Consider the following 23188-nt stretch of genomic DNA (forward strand, 5'->3'; position numbering starts at 1 on the left):
AATCTCAGATTTCACTGAATGAAACCTCCATCCCATCTTGCTCCAAGCTTTAACTGTTTGTGGTCCGATGCTGGGGATCCAGTGATTGGCCCGCAATGCTCATATTCTCTGAAACAGCTTCTCAGAACTGTCAAGGCAGTGGTAGATGGAGCCAAGCATTTCCCAAGGCAGCTTGCCAGCAAAGTCAGTGGTGGGCCTGCAGTTTGTTGCTAAAGAAAATGATGTGAGCAAAGCTGACTGAATTTAGCTTTTTTTTTCTTTACATTGTTTTAAATCTTATGCAAAAATGAGGTGAGTTTTCAGCACAGAGATTATCTACATGTTTTAGTCTCCTCCTAATGCATTAAAGTACTTAACAGGAGGGGGGCAATGATTGCTGGGCCCTTGGATCATGCAGGACTGGAAAGTCATCCAGGGCCCTCAGAGGGTTGAGATGCCTCCCACAGCTTCCTTTTCTCTGCATGTCCAGAGAAAGCCTGTTCTGGTGCCTCCTATCTTGTTCTTCCATATTGTTTTCTCCTCTTTCCATTTTCAGGCTGTCCAGCACAAATCTGTGTTTTTGGGGTTTTTTTGGTTTGGTTTTTTTCATATGTTCTGTATTTCATGAGCTCCATCCTTGCAAATTAAATGGACCAGGCACAGCACAGCCCCCGTCTATAGGGCTGAGGTTTCTTGCCCATTAAAGAAAAGCACCAGTATCCAAGCTGGCAGCTATTAACAGTGCTTGGCTGTTCTCAAGAAGGGCCTGGACGTTGTATGGGAAAGAAGTAGCTAAGGCAAGCCAAGATTTTGCTGTGGAGTGTGCTAGTAGTTCAGTAGAATGGACAATTATGAGGCAGTTCTCAGGTCCACAAGTCCAACCAAAGATGCCACTCATCTCTGCTGCTGGTGCTCACCTAAGGCTGGGCATTGAGAGGCTGAGCTCAGGGCCTGTGGGCTGTCCTCCTGGAGTGGCTCTTGTTCTTGTCTTTCTTCCAGACAAAGAGCACGTGAAGGAGAAGGAGAAGTTGGAGATGGAGCTGGCAGCTGTGCGCTCTGCCAATGAGGACCAGCGGAGGCACATCGAAATCCTCGACCAGGCCCTGAACAATGCGCAAGCCAAGGTCATCAAACTGGAAGAGGAGGTGAGGCATGGGCAACATTTTTCTGCTCAGGGGATAGTGGTTTCTCATGGTTAGGGCTTTCTACTTCCAGGTCCTGAAACTAGCCATGGTATGGCAGGTCTTCCTCCTCCCCTTGCACTGGCCCTCTTATAGACAAAGTAGTTATAGAGTATTAAACCAAACAAACCAGCAGAGGAGACCACAACCATAGATATTTTCAGAATAGAGCCTTCAACATGGTATGGTAAGTTTTTTCCAGCTCTCACATAAAACCTATAGCTCTTTTGGCTCTAAATCCTGGAAGGTCTGCCTGCAGCCAGGTCAGTTAGATCACTGTTCAGACGTGAAGTTATCAAGCCCTGAGCTGTTATGCTTGTGGTGGGCACACTTAAGCAGGAAGAAGAGAACCACATTAAGTTTAACTGCTCCTTTGTTAGTTAGACTAAAGCCTGCTCACTGTCCTAGTGTATTTGGGGCAGTCACTTTGGAGTAGCTGTAGGAGCTAGCATACCTTTAATCTGTACACAATTTACTTGACACTTTTTGCCTTAAAGGCAACCAGAGGTTTTCTATTGGCATTTCATTACAAAGTGACTGAATAAAGGAATGTTTTAGGTGGCAGCACCTGCTCCTGCAGTCACAGCGTCACGCAGAGGTTGAGAAGAAATACATTTAACTCCTGGCTGCTCCACAGCTCGTCAGTGTGGCACTGGCATGTAACATCGACTTGCTGAATACAAACCGGTGAAGGCTGCAGAAGCATAAAGGCAGATTTCCAGACAAGTGGTGTAAGAGGCCACCCTGTGCCTACTGGGTTGTAGTAAATACATTTGCAGCCCTAAGGCTCTGTCTAGAAGAGCCTTGTAGTTGCCAGTTTCTAGTCAAGTCATTCAACAGAAATATTTGTCTTCTGGATACTGGAGCTCAGATCCTGCATTGTGAACTAGTGGAGCTGAGGAGAGGGCAAATGTTCTGCTCTAAAAAGCTGATAACCTCCTGCCCAGCCCATGGTAGATGTTACAGGGGTGGTAACCTCCTGCCCAGGGCATGGTAGATCTCAGGGGTGACAACAGGTGAAGGTGATTAAACAGTATTTGTCAGAGTTTGTCTGTCAGAGCCCTCAATCTGAGCAAACTCATGTTGACCTGGTAGTGTTTAACTGGTTTGTTTCATTCTAGGGAGAGTTCAAATGAATTTTACCCCAGCTACCATGTTTTAATTGTTCAAGGCAGTCATGCAGCTCAGCAGAAGTGCAATTAATACATGGCAGCCAGCCTGTGCCCAGGCTTCTGTGCTCCCTGCCCCTGTCTTTTGGCCCATTTCATCACTAAATCAGAGCACCTTCTCAACAGTCTCCAGTGTTACTGGAGCTGAATTTGACACATATGCAGCAGATATTGTTGAAGTTTTGAACCTTCATTTTAAAGCAGGGATTCTTACTGTATTTTTGAATACATTGAAGGAAACAAAATCATTCAAATAAAATGACTATCATTATTAACAGAGCTCTACCTCATGCACTCCTTTGTAAATCCACTCAGATTTCTTCTGCCACCAGAATGTAATTAAGTTTAAAAGCTTTTGAAATCAAGAGTTGAGAAATAAGCAGTAGCAACTAAGCTGAATTAACATAAGATATTGTACTATGTAAATCTGCATTGTCCTGAGTGCCTGCTAATAGGAGGATTTAATTCAAGGATATGGAAGTGGTATTACCACCACATGTCATTTAGGAGGCTGCTGCTGGAATTGTATGTCTGGTCCATGCTTTGGAGAGAAGACTGGATAATTGAAGAGGGTTCAGAAAACAGCTGTAAAATTTACTTGGAGCCTGGAAGCTGTTCTTTGCTGTGAACAACTGAAGTGAAAAGGTGGCTGAGCTGCAGTCCGTGTGCATGGACATGAAGAAGGGATTGCTGTCAGCCAGATTAAATGTTGCTCTTTAACATAAGAAGGAATAATAAGATGTAGTGTTTGGGGGCTAAAGCTGAGCAAATCAGGCTGGAAATAGAGTAATTAACACTGAAACAACCCGCTTAGGGAAACAGTGGATTCTCCAACTCTTACAGTCTTTAACTTAAATCTCATCTATAGAACAGAAATTCTGTAGCTCAAACTGGAGTTATGTTCCTAGTGCAGATATTTTTCCAAGACCTTCTTGTATCTACTCAAATTTATTTGCTTGGAACATCCCCTTTTAGCCTTAGCTCTTCTTCTATGCTTTCCTAATCCTTGGGACAAAGGCAATGTTCAGGCAAGTCTGCTGATCGCGTGAATATGTGAATTGTTTCATTAAATGCTTCTTGCTCTAGTAGATCACAATTTGGAAACAGAACAAGAAGTAATTTGCTTAAATTGCATAAGAGAAAGCCAGATTTCGCATTAGGGTAGAAGTTTTCTGGCAGTAAAGGAAAATAAGCTGTGAAGTTGTTTGCAGGGGGAGGCTGTGGAGTCCCAGCCCCTGGAGAGTTTTGTAAGCAGATTATATAGACATGTGCCAAGTTTTAAGTAGAGTTGATCCTACCATGCTGCAGGACGATAGACTGGTATCTCTCCAAGTGCCATCCAACTTCTTTATATTTGAGTCTGTGCGTCTATGAGGGAGTGGAGCTTAGTGTCATGTATTTCTTATTGCGGTCTCCCTGCCTTACAGATACGTACTGCACTGACAAGCCCATTAATTTAAATGACAACATTTTATACTTCATTTTTTAAATGTGTGGGTGAATTTTTTGCTTATGAATCTAGAGGCGGGAGAACAAACTCATAATTGGCTCTAGAACATCCCTATAAATACATGAATGCGGGAACTGTCTACTTGCCTATCTCCAATAAAACTGTTTTCTAGGCAGTGGACGTGTATGCATTGCCCCACCCACATGGGCAGAGGTGCATTCATGCACAAGCGTGTGAACTCTGGGGTTTACAGGGCTGCTGCAAAGCCAAATTGTGGCTGCTGTTGTACAGATGGAACCTTCAGCACCCGGCAGGATGTGGGGGAGCAGATGAGATCTGCTGCTGAGGAGGGACCCTGGGGGAGCGCCCTTCCCCTCTCCAATCCATGCTGAGGTGGCTGGGAGATGGCACGGGCACCTTCTACTCCCAAAATAGCACATTCAGCAAGAAGCCACCACTGTGTCTGTCTTGGCAAGCTGTGAGCTCCCGAGGAATGCAATCTTCATGCTGCTGTCAAGGACTAGTGGTATTATAATCACATTAATTTTCATGAAGCACCCCGGGAGCCGTAAGTGTTAGCCCAGATTACAGCAGGGGTAGGGAGGTCATGCTGCCAGTCATCGGCTCTAGCTGGAGAGGTGTGTTTAGGCCAAACTTTGCATTTGCTGTATGAACAAGCCTGTATTTCAGTACACCTGTGACATGGAGGGATTTAGGGTGGCAGAAGAGGAATTTCAAGAAAAAGTGATTTTATTATCAGTGTAATCAGTGTGAGAGGATCAAGGTGAATCCAGCATCACACAAGTGAAAGAAAAAAGCAACCTTTTTGCAGCAGAGGAGTTCTGGGCTAAGCAGGGGACTGGCTGAGGGGGAGTTCCACAGAGGAACTCAGCACTGGTGTTTATTGGCTCCACAAGGCTAGGAACAAGGCAGCAGACTTCTCACTACATCCTCTAGGTATTCAGACACAGATATTTTGTGGCTATAACTCCTACATCATAGTGCGCATTGTGGTTAATTTCAATAGTGATTTAAATAGTTGAAAAAGAGGTAGGCACTAGAATATAATTTTGACCCTGGGCTTGGCAGCTCACAGCACCTCTTCAGCCTCTCTTCTTTCTAGTTCCCCAGTTTTGACTGGCATTAATGCATTTTTCTGCCTCCTGTTTTGATTCTGAAAAGCTTCAGGTCTCAAACAAATGTACAAATAAATGAGTGAGACCAGAAGTCCTAAAGAGAATCTTAGTGTTTGTGGCAATGACTTTGAGCATCCCCAGGCTGCAGATGGGTTTCAGCCGAGGCTTAGCAGTCTGCATGATCCAGCATTCAAACCAATTCACCTTCCCTTTCTGAGTCAGGGGGAAAGGTCAAGAGTGTTTTGGGATCTTTTGAGGATCATTGAGGTCTTTCAAGGTTTGAAGTTTCAGTTTCACTGTTGCTTTCTCCATTACAAGGCAAATTTCTTTAGAAAGGTAAATTTAGTCATGCTTGTGAAGAGCCGTGGTTGGGAAGAAGAGGGTAACTGGGCAAACAGACCCCACTGCTGCAGTCCCATGGGTGAGTTTTTGGGTCAGTGTCCATGCTCCCTAGAGACAAGGACTGCTCATAGACACCCAAGCGCACCTGGCATTGCCAGGCATTGGAGTGAGCTTGCCCCTTCTCGGTGCCAGATTTTGCCTGGGAGTCAGGTTCCAGCGCAGGCTTTGATGCCCGTCCCAGCACCCAGCGCAGCTGATGCCCAGCATCACCAGTGTCTGCAGCCTCCTCACCCCAGGGGCTCTCAGGCAGGCCAGTTGCTGCTGATCACGATACGCTGTGGTGTCAGAGTGCCCAGTGGCATGGTAGGAGGCCAGAAGAAGTGGAGATAGCCACTAAGCACTGTGAAATTCTGCAGTCCACTTGCAAATTCCTTTTGGGGTATGGTGCTCCAGCAATCTAACCATGAACTCCGTATTACAAAATCCTTATGTCATGCTTAGCTCTTCAATAATGGCATTGTATACATAAGGAAGGCTCGGCTTTAGCTGCCAGCACATCTGTACATCGGTGTGGCCAAGCCTGTGGGCAGGATAGAACAGGCGGACTGCTTCCATCCACTGGCACTCCACTTGCTCCACCTGCATTCAGCAGATATGTGGGGTTGAAAAAAAGAGCCTCTGGGTGTAGAGAATGTGCTGAGTGTCACCAGCTGATAAAACCCACCAGGATTCCTCTTAGCTTAGGCCAGCCAATGTGCTTACCCGAAGAGTATCCCCAATATGATGGCTCTTGCTCAGAAATGGCCGGAGGGTTTCATGGTTAGCAGATCCCCAGCGTGTACAAGATCTGGACAGCGTTCCCTCTGAAAGGGGTAGAGCTGCCTCAGTGATGCCTTCTGTGCTCTTTCCCTGCCCCTCAAAGGGGCTCTGTCCTTCCCCTGGAGAAACTCTGTGAAGCGAATGGCCAAAGCTGTGCTGTGCCCACCCCTCCCAGAAGCCCAGGGTGGGAGTGTGGTGCGCCCCAGCATTGCTGACCCCCTGTCCCCCACAGCTGCGCAGGAAGCAGGCCTACGTAGAGAAGGTGGAGAAGCTGCAGCAGGCACTGACGCAGCTGCAAGCAGCCTGTGAGAAGAGGGAGCAGATGGAGCGACGGCTGCGCACACGCCTAGAACGGGAGCTGGACTCACTGCGGATGCAGCAGGTGAGGACGGGGCAGTCTCTGCAATACCCCAGCACTGGGCCTTCAGTGTTGCTTTAAAGAGGAATGGTTGCTTGCAGCTCTGCCAGGTGCCACCTTGCATTTGGGTTCAGATGATTGGGCTTTCCACCTGAGCCTTTCTTTTGTATGAGGCTGTAGAAGTCCCATCCTTGGAAGTGTTCAAGATCAGACTGGATGGGGCTTTGGGCCACCTGGTCTAGTGGAAGATGTCCCTGCCTATGGCAGGCGGGTTGAAGTTAGATGTTCTTTGAAGGTCCCTTCCAACTCAAACCACTATGTGATTCTAGCTCCCAGTTTCCAGCAGAGGATGGGGTAGCTCCGCAGTGGGGCTGCCGTACACAGCCAAACACTGCCTGCTGTGGGGGGCTGGGAGGTCCTGGCTTTTTACTTCTCTAAGTTATCAACATTGTATCTACTGAAATAATTTCTCATCACAGAAAAAAAGAGCTTTTTTCTCCTTTTTACCAGAGTCAGCAGGAGGAGACAGCGAAACAGAATCTCTTCTGTACCTGGCTTGTTGGTTATCAGGTTCAAATGGCAGATCTACGTTATCGCTGATGCATGAGCTAGGACAAAAAAAAATCCCTTTGACTTAGTGTTACAAGCTGAGCATTCAGGACTGGTAGAGGTTTAGAGTGAAAATTCAGATGAAAGGCGCCCACGGTATCCCATGATGCCGTTTACAGACCAGGACCACGCTTCCAAAATATTACCTTCCTGCCAGAGATTTGACAATATTGAAAGTGTCAGTGCTGATTTTTGGAGGAGCAGAGTTGTAGCAATTGCTCCTGAGAGTTGTTCCAAATTACGCTTCCAGAAAGCAGCTTCCAAACACATTGTTACTGCACCAGAGGCAAAAGCCACGGCCTTCCCCTGGTATCTCTAGTTTCCCGTCAATGAGAGATAAGTGTCTAGAAGGAAGCAATGTGGTCTGGAAAATGGAAACGACCACTGGAGCTCTCACTCTGGTGGGCTGGTACTGTGCCAGAGAACTGCTTTGAACGTGGAAGTCCATGATATATCATGGATAAGAAGTCAGTGCTCCCAAGACACAGTTTCCACTTTAACACTATACTGTGCACTGGGGAATGAAACAAATCTCTTTTTTAGTGGAAAAAACATTTACTTCTACTGACTTCTCCAAGAGCTTCGTGCCACTCCCCCTAGTGTGGGCTCATCCCACCCAACTGCTGCTGAGCCGAGGGCTACATGTCCATCCTTGGCTCTACCAGCAGTGAGAGGAGCTTGGGGCAGCTACCCATGCTGCTTAGGTGCTGTAAACAGGGAGTCACCCTGCAGCTCTTGGGGATCTTCTTCCCCTCTGGTCCGAATGTTACCTGCACCACAGAAAGCATCTCCTGAGGGCACATGAGAACGAATGTGCCAGAAGCTGCAGGTGTAAATCTGTGTCCAAAGTATTTTCCCAGCTGCTGTTTTAGATAGGTTACCTGTAACTAGGTTACACGTCACTTTTTTTTTTTTCTACTTTTATATATAAACCCTCTGGTAATACTGCCTGTCCACGCTGAGAACTGCCCAGCTGTGGGATGAATACTCAGCAAGAAGAGTATCTTTGAAAGCTTTATTGTTTCCTTTTCCTACCAGCCTTTTTTCCTACTTTCTCCATTGTCTTGAGTTGTCCCATGAAATCCCTGCACATCCAGGGAGCAGCTGATCCCTACTTCTGTCAGCATGGTCCAGAGAAGCATGTGCTGGCATTGCACACATGGTCTACTTGCCTGTCCTCTTGCAGCCTAAGGGGTTTAACCTGGGGTTTCTACTCGTTCCTGTCAGAAGACATGGGAATGTGTTTGAGTGCTCCAGAGAAGTGGGGAAAAGAATGGTCAGCAGCTCCTGCAGAGAATAAATACCTGTCACTGTTTCCATCGGCAGAGGCAGGGCAGCTACCAGGCGAGCAGCCTCCCGGAGCACAATGCCCCGGCCCTGATGGAGCTGGTGCGGGAGAAGGAGGAGAGGATCCTGGCGCTGGAAGCTGACATGACCAAGTGGGAGCAGAAGTACCTGGAGGAGAGTACCATCAGGCACTTTGCCATGAATGCCGCAGCCACAGCTGCAACGGAGAGGTAAGATGGCCTTGCTGCAAGAGGGCAGCTCTCTTCACTGTGAAAAGCATGGGGAAATAATAGGGAAGGGATATTTCCTTAAGGCTGTATTATGCTTGCCTTTCCCTGCTGACTCGCATCGCCAGGGTTAACGCACCTCTCCATGGTGTCATGCCAGTGAGACAATCAGTTAAGACAAGATCTACCCTTCTGACCAGGTCCAAAAGTTTATCAAATCCAAGCTCCAGACCCAAGCAATGGCCTCAACAGCAAAGTCTTGGGCTACCAAATAGCCCAGCATAGGTAAGGTAGCTCCTCCCCACCACACCGAGGGAGCAAGCAGGGAGGGTTGGTATGTGGCTGCATCCATCCCATGGTCTGCAGTGTGGTTGTTGAACTTAGTTTTATAAACCTGTAACAAGGGAAGTTTTGTGGCCTGAGTCCCCTCTTTCACCACTTCATTAAATTTCAAGTTAAAAGGGTTTTCCTGATAGCTAAGGTAAATCTTTTTACTGTAAATTACCTCAATTGATTCTTGTCCTTCCCAGGTGTACATGATGAACAATAGATCACTCTCAACATTGTAACAGCCTTGTAAATACTGAAAGGCAGCTTTCCCTTCTTGTATCTTCCCTGGCCTGGGCTAATTTACTTCCTTCAGCTATTCCTCACTTATCCTACTGTAAACTCCTTCCCATTCCCATTGCATTTGTCTGGACTGTCTCCAGTTTGTCTGTGTTGAAGTGTGGTGCCCAGAAGCATGCAAGGAACTGCTGCAAGGCTTTTCAGTGATGAGGAGGATGGAATAACTTAACTTCTCACTCCAGATTCCTAGAAGCCAAATCCTAAAATGAGATTTCCCTTTGAAATGTGGTTAAGTGCATTGTTCAGGATGGTCCTATTCTTTTGCACTGCAGTCTAGGCAGCAATTCCTGTACTATTTTTCACCTTCCAAATTATACAGTTCTGTTTCTTGTTTGCAATGTAGTCTTGTTAGCTTGGGACCATTTCCCTGGTGAGTGAGTCCCTCTCATGTCTGACCCTGTCCTTCATAATAGTTGTTAACCCCATGGGGTTCACCCACAGTTTTAGTGTGCTTTCCGTTCCATCAGCCCATTTAATTAATAGTGTAAATTACTAAGCCCAAGCCAAGAATACCCCTCAGCAAGGCAACCCAATGCCAGATGGCCATCTACTTGACAGACAACTGTCACTAGCTTGCTCTTCAAGCGTGGGCTTGGGGTTTTCTATGCAAGTGCCAGTCTCACTTGCAAAAGCCACCTTGCAGTCTCAGGAGCCCAACTCACCATGTTGAACCGCTTTGCCAGGGACGGCTCGGCCCCGAGCCACTCACGCAATGGCAGCTACGGTGAGAGCGCGCTGGAGGTGCGGGGCTGGCAGGAAGAGGAGGAGATTGTGCAAGCCAACCGGCGATGCCAGGACATGGAGTACACGTAAGGGGCTGTTGTGCCATACCTGCTTGTTGTGCGATTTGAGCTGGGTTCAGATAAACCAGGATGCCCTTCTGTTCCTTCGTGCATGCCTGGAAAGGAAGGGCTTAGTTTCACTTTGACTTAGTTTTGCTCTTCAGCATTAAGAAAGGGATTAAAGAGTTGCTGTCATTAGATAACTTCCTCCCTGACTTCCCATTAGACTTTCTCTGTGCCAAAACCGACCTTCTTACAAAAGAGAGGGTGTTCCACTATTAAAAGCTGGCATGGGAGGAAGCTGAATGCTTGTTTAATCTCAGTGAAAATCCCCCTCTGGAAACAAGAGCATCTGGTCATAAAAGATGGAGTTGTAATCCCACTCCTACATAACCAGCAACATGAGGGCTTGCTTTTGCTTTGCTCTTCACTCTTTGCCTGCTTGTTGCACCTTCTAGATACACTAAGTTTCCTTTCTCACATCCAAGTTTTGTGATGGTCACATTGGCATTTAGGAACAAACCTGCAAAATTTAGCACCGTGGGCACCACCAAAAAGATGCATTTAAAAGTAGTAGAAGATACAAAATAAACTTTTTGGGGCACAGACAGTCAGCAAGAGTGATGTTTGGCGTTGCAGATATTTCTCAGTTTTCAGCACACAAGTGTACTTGGGGCCACGTATTTCAATGAACATTAGACTTGGGCAGTATTTTTAATCTGGGCATTTTTAATTCGTGAAAAGTGGCCTTTTGATGAGAAAAAATCCCTTGAGAAAGTTTGTGTATTCTTCTGGGTGTTTACTGAAAAACTATTTAAAATCTGTCTTCAGTGTTGGTTTCCCCTACAAAAACATTGGTCTGAAGATGCCTTTATAAAAAAGTGTATTTGTTGCTTGTGGAAAATACCGATGATTGCTTTTACTGGGTTTGGGTTTTGTTTTCCTCTCACAGATGCAAACTAATCCAACTTCCAGTGAAGTAATAGACTTTTGCCATTGGCTTCATTAAAGATAGGTTAGGACGTTGTGTTTTCATTGCAAATTAGACATCTGATTATGAAAACTAACACCAACATGAAATTACTAGCTACTTCCCTCGTACATGTAAGTTTTCCAGTTGCAGCATTTCAGCTTTCACTGGTTCACAAAATACAGCTGCACTGGACTATCTATTGTACACTGCAGTCAAGCTAATATTCATCTGGCTGTCTTATTGTACATGTACAATTTTTTTTTTTTAAATGTGGTTTTGTAGTCTTTTGGTATGTTTTGCTGTTAATCATTCCTGGAGAAAAGTCTCAGATAATCTAATTTTTTTCTTATTTGAGAGTCTTTGGGATCTGTATGAGAGAAGTAGCAAGGTTTACTTGGCTCTACACAGCATGTGCTGATTGTTTCTGCAGCAGTGAGGGAGAAGATCCCAGCCCAGCTGTTAGAGAAACCAAAGGGGACCTTTCTGCTCACTTCAGCAGGTCTTTATTCCCGTTAACAACAGACTCGAATCATGGGCTTAACTCAGCCTACCAAGGAAGTGTTTCCAAATTTGGCCTTGATGTATTACAGAGGTGGAAATTGCCTGCATGTTGGTGTTCTGGTGGAGGTAGCTGCCCTCATTGTTCCTGCTGGGTTAGCAAAGCTGCAGCAACAGAAAAGTTTGATTAACCTTGCTGAAAAAAAATCCTGGTTTTGGCTTAATAGCCAGAAACACTCCATTTCAAAGTACATGGTTATCCTCAAGGGAACTGGTGGGAACTACCTTGTCCAAGTCACTCAAAACTGGAGGGCACAGAGCAGCAGGGCATATACCTGGAGACCCATCCTGCTGGCCAAGGGTGGGGAGAGCTGCCTGTATAAACGCTTCTTCCATTCCTGTAAGCACAGTGTTCATATTTTGGCAGAATAAAGAATCTCCATGCAAAAATAATTGAGAAGGATGCCATGATCAAGGTCCTTCAGCAACGGTCACGGAAGGACCCAGGGAAAGCTGACAGCGCCAGCCTGCGACCAGCTCGGTCCGTCCCCTCTATCGCTGCTGCTACGGGTGTGCATTCGCGCCAGACCTCACTCACCAGCAACCAGATAGCTGAGGAGAAGAAAGAAGAAAAGATCTGGAAGGGAAGCATAGGTAAGCTTAGCAAAAGTGCCCCAGCCATGGTGGACACTGCACCAACAGCTCACTTTCTGAGTGCTTTCCATGGAAAGAGCGTCTGTCCTTTTGTTGAAGTAAAAAATAAGTAATTTTTTAGGTTTGCGTTGTATTTTAATTATATTTTTAATCCTCTTGTTTGTTCTGTACTGATTATAGAAAGCCACAGTTAGGTGAAATCCCGCCACCCCCCCCAGACACAAACAGATGATGTTTACAGCTTTATGGGAGTAGACAACAAACTTGGCCTAAGAAAAAAGCCTTGTTAAAATGAATCAAGAGGTTAAGCTTCCCTTTGAACAGGAGTGCATAGTGTGGCTAAATAGGAAAATGAGTGCAGGACTGTGGTTTGGGACCATGTAGGATGAGGGTGAGGAGGTGTGCAAGGCTGTGACAGGGGTAGGTGCTGCGGGGATGGATGGACGGAAGGGGATGCAGGAAGGGGCAGCTGCTTTCAAAAGGCTGTTCAGTAGGAAAGTACCATCTGGATTTCAAGAGAAGAGCAACAGGCAACATCAAGGGGAAAAGCTAAGCCAACGTAAATGATTGGAGATCTATTCAGACTAGCACCTTGTAGCTCCAGGGTGGAATGGGAGTGCAGAATTTGTGTTCAAGCCAAGTTGTGACTGACCACCATGTGTTTTCAGGACTGCTCTTGGGGAAGGAGCACCATGACCACCCATCTGGACCCTCGCTACCTCCTCCACTGCCCTCCTTGTCCTGCATGCCAGTCCCGGTGCCAGCAGCCTCCCACACGAAGACAGGTAGCAAAGACAGCAGCACCCAGACAGACAAAAGCACTGAACTCTTCTGGCCTGCCACCGCTTCCTTCCCTGGCCGTGGACGGCTGGGCACCACCCCGTCACATAGCCCGGTCCCACGGCCCCCAGGGACACGAGTGGCCAGCGAGAAACTGGGTGAGTGCTGTAAGACAGGTCTAGGACAACTCTGTGCAGGGACAACTCTATGCAGGGACAGCTCTAACCTTAAGCCTAAGCCTAAGCCTAACTCTAATGGTGATGTCGACCTTTCCAAAATGCCTGTTCTCTCTTGGGACACAGCTGAAGATGTGCTTTGGTCCATATCTCTTAAATACTATCATCATGCCTGCCCTTGAGTTCTGTGTGCACCAACACACCCACTGTCATTGTGCAAGGGAATTCAACAAGCTGTGTTCTCAGCCTTCTGATCAAATCTGGCTTTCAGTATGTAGGGTATACAGTTAAGATGTGTTCTATCACCACCCCCAAAAAATGATTTTATATTTTGCGTGGAACAATTTACTGTTGAATTTGAGCTGAAGACCAACTTTCTCTTCTTGTTGCAGAGAACTCAAGCCACGGGAAGCTGCCTGATAGCAAAGTCAAAGTAAGCAGCCTGCTCCACAAGCCCGAGTTTCCAGATACAGACATGATGGAAGTCCTCATCTGAGCAGAGGATGGCATCTCTGGGGTTTTGTGTGCATACAGCCAGGTCCAAGATGGTCCTCAGTGTGCTGAGCTTAAAAACTAACCCTGAGAGTTTGAAGAAAGTTAGAGAAAGTTTTTGCCCTAAATGAAGCTTGAGTCTGATATGTTAGACTTTGGACCATGTGAGAAGCCAAGAATGCTGAAAAGGAGTGATGAAATGAACGTCTGGGATTTTCCTAGCAGAAAGAGGCGTTGAAAAGGAATGTGGCACGAGAAGGGGATTGTTGAGGGAAAAGGAAACTACATTTTCTGGTGTAAAGAGAATGTAGTGAAATTATAGACTGAGTGCAAACTGCCATTCTGTTTTCCTGCCTCTCTGCAGCCAGGACAGGGAGTGAAATCCTGGCTCTTTTGAGGGCAGAGGGAGTGTCTGAATAACCTGGAAGAAACTTGCATCATCCTCAGTATCAATTAATTTGTCAAAAGTATTCACTGTGCAATTTTGGTGAATAATTGATTTGTAGATGTATATGACAGGTTCTTGTAAGTATTTGTTTGAAGTGGTGTGGTTTCCCTGGGCAGGCAGATCAGATGCCTCTTTCCTGGCTGGACAAGTATTACTCTTGGAGCTGGATTTACAATGCAAATATTCATGTCTTGCAACCTCAGAGCTTGCTAGGACTTCTTTTTTTTGGTAGGAACTGTTGTTGGCTGGAATTCTCACAGACAATGAAAGAAGAGACAGGGAGGAGAACCCGCTGAAGCAATTCCTTTTGTAAGGATGGGAAGGTTTCAGGAGGGAAAGGTGGGGGAGGATCCCGGCAGCTCCCGGAAAGGGTGTGCAGTGCAGAGGCTTGTTTAGAAGTGGAGGTTGAGTGGATGCATTTCCAGTGAAGTTAATCTGTGCTTGCATGTGAAATCAGAAAATGCCTCTAAAGCATGCACTGGTTTATAGTAGCAGCAGATTCAGTGTGTTTATGGTACAGCCAAATCATAGAATCATTAAGGCTGGAAAAGACATCAAGTCCAGCTGTCAGCGCAACACCACCATGCCTATTAAACCATGTCCCAAAGTGCCATGTCTGCATGTTTTTTGAACACCTCCAGGGATGGTGACACCACCACTTCCCTTCCTGGAGCATTGCAGCCTGCTGTTCAAGCTGAAATGGGACTGGGCGTTAAGGGGTGTAGGATCAGGTCAGGAAGGGTTTAACAGGAAAGCAAAGCAAACAAAGCATGTGTGTCATCTGTTTTCTGTGCTGAGCTGCAGTTTCTTTTCACTTTCTTTTACCCAGGGTGGAACATTTCTCGTTTTCACCTTAGTCCTCGATTTCTGTAAGAGGGGGAAACTGTAAGAAGGCCAACACCAGCTGTGTTAGTCATGGCACACTATATGCTTCAGGCATTGCACATGCTGATTGGGAAATTTTCCTCTTTGAGGTATTTTTGCATTGGCTTTGTGGTTTCTGAACCTTGTGGTGCACTGTAGTGACATTAGGAGAAAGTTTGCTTTGGGGGAAAAAGGGTGATAGTCTTTTATGTGAACCTGCTTAGAGTGGAAAGGTGATGGGTGCTGGCAGTTATTGTGTGCTGAGAGCTGGCACAAAGTCACCCCTTCCTGTAGGTGTCTAATTAGATTTCTTGATGTTGAAAATACCAGGCACTTTAAACTCCACTTTCACTGAAAACTGAAGTCCTTGCAACCTCAGAGCCTTCAAGGGCCAGAGCCCTGTGCACAATACTGCCTGGCTGATACTGTTTTGTTTTTTTAAAAATCAAAACAAAATTGCTATGTTAAATCTATGCACTTATTTTTGCGTGTATGTAGAATTAGACATACGTCAGTGTCGCCCTCTTTCTGATTTTTGCACTTGTTAAGTAGTTGTAAGTACGTTGTGTGAGCGAGCAAACTGTGTTTCGAGTATTAGCAGCTTTGCGTTGTGAAACCAAATGTGTAAAACCCTTGGAAGATGTTATGTGGCTTAATATATGCCTTGTAAAATAATTTTATTTTTCTCTAAAGTTAATTTAAAGGTTGTTAAGTGTTTGCATAAAAGCTGGGCTCATGCATGGCAGCAGCGCTGACCCACCTCTTTGGCCCTTCCTTGAGTGTCTGTGGTGGGAGCAGGGCAGGAGAAAGACAAATGCAAGTAAATTGATGGTGAATATTTCATTTCATTTAGTTTCATTTCATTTCATCTTTTTTCTCCAAGAAATAAGGATACCCAGGTGCTTGGAAGTCCCTAAGTGTTTTATTACCGGCTGTATTATTTCTTTTGATGAAACTTTAATAATTTGTGTACAGGCAGATAGCTAAGCATCCAGCAGAAACAGCGTTGGATCAGCGTGTGTGATGTGGCTTTCGGTTATGTTTGGTAGTATTTGTACAGCTCAGCTTCTCCAAGTCAGAGCTAGAGTACAGCACTATTCCTCCTCCTCCTTGTGGAGACCACAGTCCCTCCAGTTTCTGGTATCCCAAGGTGCGTTTACAACCTATGTTGCCCCAGATTCATGGTCCCATATAGGAAATTGTTTGTAGGCAATCAGTCATGTTGTAGGCAATTCTCATTTGCTTTTGGAATTCCAACTCAATGTTTGATTCTCCTCAACTGTGTTGAACTCAAGAGATGTTAGTTTTCCTGGAGGAAAGGTCTGGAGAAGCAGCAGGTCTCCCCCCAGCCCAAGTAATATCAGGACTTGTGTGGAGCACTACTGCTGTAAATCAGCCCCTCTCAGCAGAGCAGTGCAACTCCTTGCTGGTTTTCCCAGCTCTTTGAACTGTTTTATGTTTTGGGAAACTGTGCTGTAGCCATTCCAGGTGACGTTGGTAACTAGTTGTAAAATACTGTCATTTTTTATTGTCGTTGGTTGTATAGAGAAGTTGGTGTACAGTGTTGTACAGCTGGAGGGTTATTTGTACATAGGTGGGAAAATGAACATTATGTGTCACCCACAGCAAATATTGATATTGTTGGTCAGCCAAAGATTTCTTATTCTTTGCTGTTTAAACTTGTGCCTTAATATTGTATATAATAAACGTTTAAACATGTTTCTTTTCTCACTTTTCCAGTGTGAATATATTCAGTCCCTAAGAAGAGAGGGCTTTTTATACAACTGTTTTCCAAGCTTTGCAAACAGCATGTTGAGGCTAAGAAGCGATACCTCGGGCACTTTGAGGTTGCACCTCCTCTGTTTTTCATAGCAGTTTGTGAAAGGCCCTGTAGCAGGTGCAATCAGTGGGTGTATGCAGGCGTGAAATCTGTGGGTCTGCAAAGCAAAGGGTCAAACTGAGAGCTTTGCCCATGAAGAAGAGCAGGATTTTAGCAAGATCATCTTCACCTGCAGGAAATGAGGGTGGAAAGTTAATGAGATGCTTTGGTGATGATCTAAAGGTCTTTAGCTCTACATTCCCACTAAGAATAGCACTTCAGATGATTTAGTATTCTTAGGTCAGGGGCTTCTTTGCTTGAGAGGAGTTGGATCAGTGGGAGTGAGATACCTTAATACCTTGCGGATCTAGGTATTTTTTAATTACTATAGTGTCCTCAGTAAGAAATCAAGATCATATCCCAGTTCAAGGTGCTCTGCGGGCAGGAGGAATGCTCTGGCCCAGTGGAAATACTGCACTTATGTTTGCTTATGCAACTGAAATAAACAGGGGGAGGGGAGAAAAAGTTACCCCAATGTCTGGCTTTGAGTAAGGGAGATTGGCTCAGCAGGCTCTCACATGTTCTGGGAAGTGTCTGTTAGAAAATTCCTGAATCAGGTCCCAGGGAGCTGCAGGCATGAAAGGCATGAAAGCCACTAAGGGCATCTCTGCCCTATGGGCTCTCCTCCGCCTGTTCCAACCCCCCCTCCCCAGATCCTCGCACACGTTAAAAAAACAACGTGGCCTGGGCAGGAGTGTGTCAGCAAAGAGCCAGGGCTTTTGCAGAAACTCAAGCAGCATTTTGTTTCACTCACATCCTGGCACCTTGTGTTCCTGTGTGAGCACAGGTCAGCCCGACCCATCTGATTCCTCTGTCTTCAAGACATGGCAGGTGGAAGTTTTTTTAGCGTCCTGGGTCTTTTCCACCAATAACAAAAGTTTGGTGGTTGCTCAGATGGGGTTTTCAACTTTCTTCAAGTCAAGGTTTGACAGCAAGATTTGGGCTTAGCTTGTATTTCTAAGGCCACAGAAGAAAAGAAACCAGCAGAGGCAAAACCAGTGTTAATGTGGGGAAAGCCTCATGGCCAGCTGTGTTCAGGTATAACAAGGATGGGATTTATCCCATTTTTGGATTGTACCTTCGCCACAGAACTTCCATCTGAAAAACGAGAACATCACTGTAACGCTGTCTACAGGTTAAGTATATTTTGCATATTAACTTCAGAGAAAAAAAAACATGCAAAGAAGCAAACATCCAGAGTCAATTTATTTAAATGTTAAAATCCCTGATTACTGCATGATCCCAAATATCGGGCTGTGGTCTCCTTACTTGCCGTATATAGAGAGAGAGCTCAGAATTGCTGAAAATATTCACAAAATTTCCATTTAGAAGCATTCAAAAATCAGGAGTTAAGTCCCCCCCAAAACAATGAGACTTTTTCAGGATTCACTTGGATTCAGTGCTGCATCCAAGTGAATATATGGACATAGATTCATTTATGTCCTTATAGTTATGACATCTCTTGTTACCATACTCAAGGGTCTCTCCTCCCTGCGTTGTAGAGCAACAGACATACAAACCATGGGGAGGTGTATTTTTGGGGAAAAGCTGTGATTTCTCACGTCATCAAATACAGCTTGAGGCTGGACTTAAGGCATGTTGCAGCGAAACTTGGATAAAGTGCTGACATGAAGGATGCTGCCAGGTGTCTGCTTGCCATCGGGATACCCAGTCTGGGGTCTGGATGCAACCAGGCTGGATCTGGTCATCCCACTGTGTTCCTGGACCACCCTTAGTCAGGTTTTTGGGTACCCAGTGACACATGAGCTGCTCACCCATAAAACACATAGTGAGGGGGTGGGAGAGCCCCAGTGGGTCCATGGTACCCAGCAGGGTCTGTGCCGGGCTGCCTTTCCCAGTTATCAGCCTGTAACGGTGGGGGCTCAAGAGACCAAGAGCACATGGACCTCAGACCCCAGAATCTTACAGCTCTGTAGCTTTTATTACAGAGATCATGAAAATTTGGGAAACACTCCTCCTTGTCCCATGGTGGAAGAGTGCTGCTCAAACGGCAGCCTCAGGGGGAAAGCAAAGCACAGGAACGTGCCTGAGGCTGGTGCTGATCTGCATCCCGTGCTGGCGCTGCACGAATGTACTGAGCATGGACCTCACCTTGAATCTCGGTACTAAAACAGAGGAGCCCTGTGGTCCCACAAGCCTGAAAATAGTAACACCCCCTCTCTGCAGACCAAAGCAAATCGAGAAAACGGGGCGCAATGTGCAGAACTGCGATACCCATCTAGAAGGTGAGTAAAACACGAGCAGCTGTCATCGTCCCCACTGTGATTAATGCTCATCCAGACCTTAAGCTGTGGCTTCATAGCCTCGTAAAATCAACTGAGAGCACCCAGCATTCCTGAGCTATAAAAGGACCAGGAATTCATTGACTCGAGGTATGAAAGAGCACGAGCTATTTTCTTTCATACCAACCACTTCAGCTTTAGATGAATAAAATATCAGTGCACATATTTTCCAGAGTAGCCCTGCATGGCCCTGCTGCAGCCCAGACCTCGGCTGCCAGTTTTTCACAGAAAGGGTCATTGGGCACTGGAACAGGCTGCCCAGGGAGGTCATTGAGTCACCTTCCCTGGAAGTGTTTACAAGACGAGTGGATGAGGTGCTGAGGGACACAGTTTAGAGACTGATGGGAATGGTTGGACTCAATGATCCTGTGGGTCTTTTCCAACCTAGTGATTCTGTGGTTTGGCCCCAGCCTGGTTTAGGGCTGAAGCGGGTTAGAGACCTGAAGGCATTGTCTGCAGAAACCCAGGTCTGGGGTGGTCGTGATGCCAGGGGCAGCAGTAACCCGTCTGCTCCTTCGGTGGGGACAGGGGTGAGCAATGGGGGCTGCAGTGGGTTTTTCCCCATTCACGCCCTCTCTCCTCCACACGGGCACTTCATCATCTACGGCCTCTGCAGAGACACCTCTCCTTCCATGCCTGGCTCCTCTGCAGGGAAACATCCTCACCCATGTCCCATTTCACTGCAGGGAGATGTTCCCTGTTCTTCTGCACGACCTGTCCCTGTTCCCCTCCCAGCTCACCTGTGCTGCCTCTGCAGACTGGCAGGCTCATCCTTGAAGCGTTCATCCCACTCAGCCTCTCTGCTCCACGTCCCTCACCCTGCTGCCCCCCACATCTTTTTCTGACTCAACCCTGCCAGAAACATGCAGGGAAAGCCCAGGTATTCAGGCCCTCGTGTGCCACCAAAGCCCCACATTTCCCTGTTCAGGTTTAAGATTGAACAGCCAGTGCTTCGCCACCCTCATTGTGAAGAATTTCCTCCTTATATCCAGTCTAAATCTTCCCCCTTCCAATTTATGGCCATTCCCCCTAGTCTTATCACTACGAGCCTTTTTACAAAGTCTCCCCCCAGCTTTCTTGTAGCCACTTCATGTATTGGAAGGTCGCTATAAGGTCTCCTCGGAGCCTTCTCTTCTCCAGGCTGAACAACCCCAACTCTCTCAGCCTGTCCTCATATGGGAGATGCTTCAGCCCTCTGATCATCCCTGTAGCCATCGTCATCATCATCTGTACACCTCTCTGCAATTTAAAATGAAATTGTTGTAGAGCTTCTTCAAGCCTAAATGCGGTGTGGAAGAGGGAGCCCTGTCTCTTAGCTGTTAAATTCTGCTTCCTCCAACACAAGGCTTTTTTTAGATGGATGAGCTTTTACTTTCAGATGCCCCAGGCTCCTTATCATGTTACCCAGGTGGCTGGCTGTGTGCTGGCTCTTCTCTTGGCTGTGGAGGAGGAGGAGGATAAACAAGCAAGAAATTCATTCACTACAGGTGGCAAAAGAAGAGTTTGCAGGTGAAGAATTTGGTCCCAGAGTGTGCAGCTTGTCCATGCAAGGGGAAAGTTTGTTATCCCTCCCTGTGATCACAGGCTTTGGGTAGAACGGCTCAAACTTAGGTCTTTTCAGGTAAAAATCTTCACCTGAGCACGGGGTTTGAGTCTGCATGGAAAACACAGGCTGATGAGCTCAAACTGGGTTGCACTTGAAAACTCTCTGTTTTACTACATAGTTTCTGGGTGTGCAAGTCCTCCTTGCCTCATCATCCAGTAGGCTGGTTCAGACCTAAAATAGCTACCTCAGACCAGGTTCATTTCAGTTTTAGAGAGGAATTTCATGTACCTCTTTAGAGCAAACACTTCCTGGCACTTGGCAGCCTTCACCCACTATGTGTCAGCTTTCTCCTTGGATCCTTCCCCAGCGGCAAGATTTTTCCCATGTGAAAAATGCACTTGAAGTCCTAAGTAGAAGAGACTTTTTTGGACGCATGGACTCACCCCCAGCTCAGTGGGGAGGAGAACACTGTTCTGAAGCCTGCCCTGGGAACAGCTCCTGTGGCTGTGCTGGGTGTCTGTTGGTGGGACCTGCTCTGGGGTCCCAGAGCCCCTGAGCAGTGCTGTCTTATCATCGTGTGCAAAAATTGCGATGCATGGTTAGTCCCTCCTGATCCCAGCAAAGGTGGCATGCAAGGGTGCAGCAGCTCCAGCCCCACAAGTAACCTATGCCAGCCCATGAGACCATCTGGAAAGAACCACCGAGTCTCCACCCATCAACACATGTATTTGCAGGGACTATCCTTTTGGATGCTTTATGCATCAAAGATTTCCCTTAGGAGGCCATAGTAGAAAGAGAGAGAATTGGAAGAGACACACATGAGCATGCATCGTTCACTGGGCTGCGTGGGGCATTGCTGGTGTGAGCATTGCAGCCGTTTCCCCTTGTCCTGGTGAAACCTTTCTGTTGGAGTCCTCCAGTCCCTTCTGAACCTTTGCTTCCAGACTCGTAAACTAAACTCTTCTCAGTCATATACAAACGTCTGTCTGGGTCCCACCTTGGTGATGTGCCATATAGCTGTAAAGAGAACCGCATCTTCAGGAAAAAGGTCAGAGGAATCAGCTCCAGCACGATGGAAGCAAAGCAAGATCCTGCAGGTTTCAAGCCATGGGACAAAGATGGTCAAAGGCCCTGATCCTCTCTTACCAGAAAGCCAACAAAACAGGAGCTGAATGGCCTTGGATGGTACTACACCAACGTATGGAGAAGATAACGAAATGGCTCAGGATACTTCTGTCATTTATCAAGATTTACAGTCATGGTGCTGAGAACCATTGGAGAGAGGTTGATAGCATGTAGAGTTCCTCCTAAATTACCAGCAGATACTAATGTTGCAGCAGTGTAGCAGCTATTTGTACTCACATCCCAAAGAATTCCGCCTTCCTTGACCTATAAGCCTCATAGCTCCTAAAACATGCCTGTTCCTGTGGACATGGGGATGGGACACAGGAAGCTGGGATTACACAGATTCTCAAGATGAGAGCAATGGAGAGGCAGAGGTGGAGACCTGGAGATGAGTGGAGGGAGAAACTTGGTTCCAACCAAGAACCTACAGGCACTTCCAATGACACCTTTATTAAGGATCTAAGGTAAAGTGGGGTCTAATGAGCTTAGATTTGACTGAGCCTCCAGCTGAAATAAAAAGAAAGTCAATAGAAGAATTCTAAATGGAGCTGATTTTCTATCAAGCAAACCAACTGTTTCTCATAGCAGCTTCCAGGGCGAGACTGCAGAAGATCAGGCAAACAGTTGGGTCAGGCTAGGGAAGCACGTGGGAACTGGTAAGCTGGACTCAGGCCCAGCAGCAGCCATGGAGAGGAGTAAGCAGACCTTGTAGTGGCTCTGCAGAAACATGGTCTAAGAAGCACATTAGCCTGGGGGAGAAGAACATCATCCTTTGGTGTTTCAGCTAGGAAGTATCTTGGAGGTGTCAGCAGTGTCAGGAAGGAGACAGGAGCATCAAAATGCTGTATGAAGGTAGTGCTGGTACTTTCCTCTGGATCAGTAGGTTCAAATATGTGTATAGACAGAGATTTCTGTGCTGTTGTCATAGGGCTGTTACTGCCAAGCATGGGAGCAGCGTCTTTCATGAAGACCTTAACTTCCCACCATTCTGCTAGCAACAATGAGATGTGGCTGCTCCTGGACAATGTTCTGGTTTCTTCACTGAAGTTTCATTAAGCCAAGAGGAGGGAAGACTGGTTTTGCTTGGCTTTGATAAGAAGTGAGGACATTATAAAGGAATTTATCATAGAAAATATCTTAGATTGTCACCCACATGGTATTTAGATTTAAATTAAAAAGAAGGAGAAGTTAGCTTGCTGCTAACTTTTTCAGAGAGGGAATTTGAGAAATTACAGGAATTAATCAGGGAAATCAACTGAACTTACAACAATCTGGAACATGTATAACAGTCAAGAGAGGAAACCTCTCAGGGGAAAGGTCGAAGTCTTAACTGGATGAAGAATTACCACAAGAAGTATATTAGGAATAACCACAAGCCTGCGATGGATGGAAAAGGGGATTAACCAGCAAAGAGAGGTTTATGTTAAGGGTCAGGCAGTGCAGGGGTATCATGAGAAGTGCCAAAGTCAAGCCGTGTTAGATCT

General features: G+C 46.3%; 1 protein-coding gene across 3 annotated transcripts in view; it reads left to right on the plus strand.

The window, feature by feature from the left end:
• AMOTL1 (angiomotin like 1) overlaps positions 1-15287 on the plus strand; it is an 82027-nt gene extending 66740 nt beyond the window's left edge. For 2 of the 3 annotated variants that reach the window (XM_069883393.1, XM_069883394.1), the window contains 7 exons: positions 979-1124; positions 6309-6458; positions 8370-8560; positions 9868-9993; positions 11865-12091; positions 12760-13029; positions 13440-15287. In XM_069883393.1, coding sequence (XP_069739494.1) covers positions 979-1124; positions 6309-6458; positions 8370-8560; positions 9868-9993; positions 11865-12091; positions 12760-13029; positions 13440-13543 — 1214 coding nt within the window. In that variant the 3' untranslated portion in view covers positions 13544-15287. The remainder of the gene's footprint in view (positions 1-978; positions 1125-6308; positions 6459-8369; positions 8561-9867; positions 9994-11864; positions 12092-12759; positions 13030-13439) is intronic. The other variant, XM_069883395.1, reaches the window with a different exon arrangement.
• Positions 15288-23188: the final 7901 nt, after the last annotated feature.

Source organism: Phaenicophaeus curvirostris, chromosome 1 (assembly GCF_032191515.1).
Source record: "Phaenicophaeus curvirostris isolate KB17595 chromosome 1, BPBGC_Pcur_1.0, whole genome shotgun sequence".
NCBI classification, from domain to species: domain Eukaryota; kingdom Metazoa; phylum Chordata; class Aves; order Cuculiformes; family Cuculidae; genus Phaenicophaeus; species Phaenicophaeus curvirostris.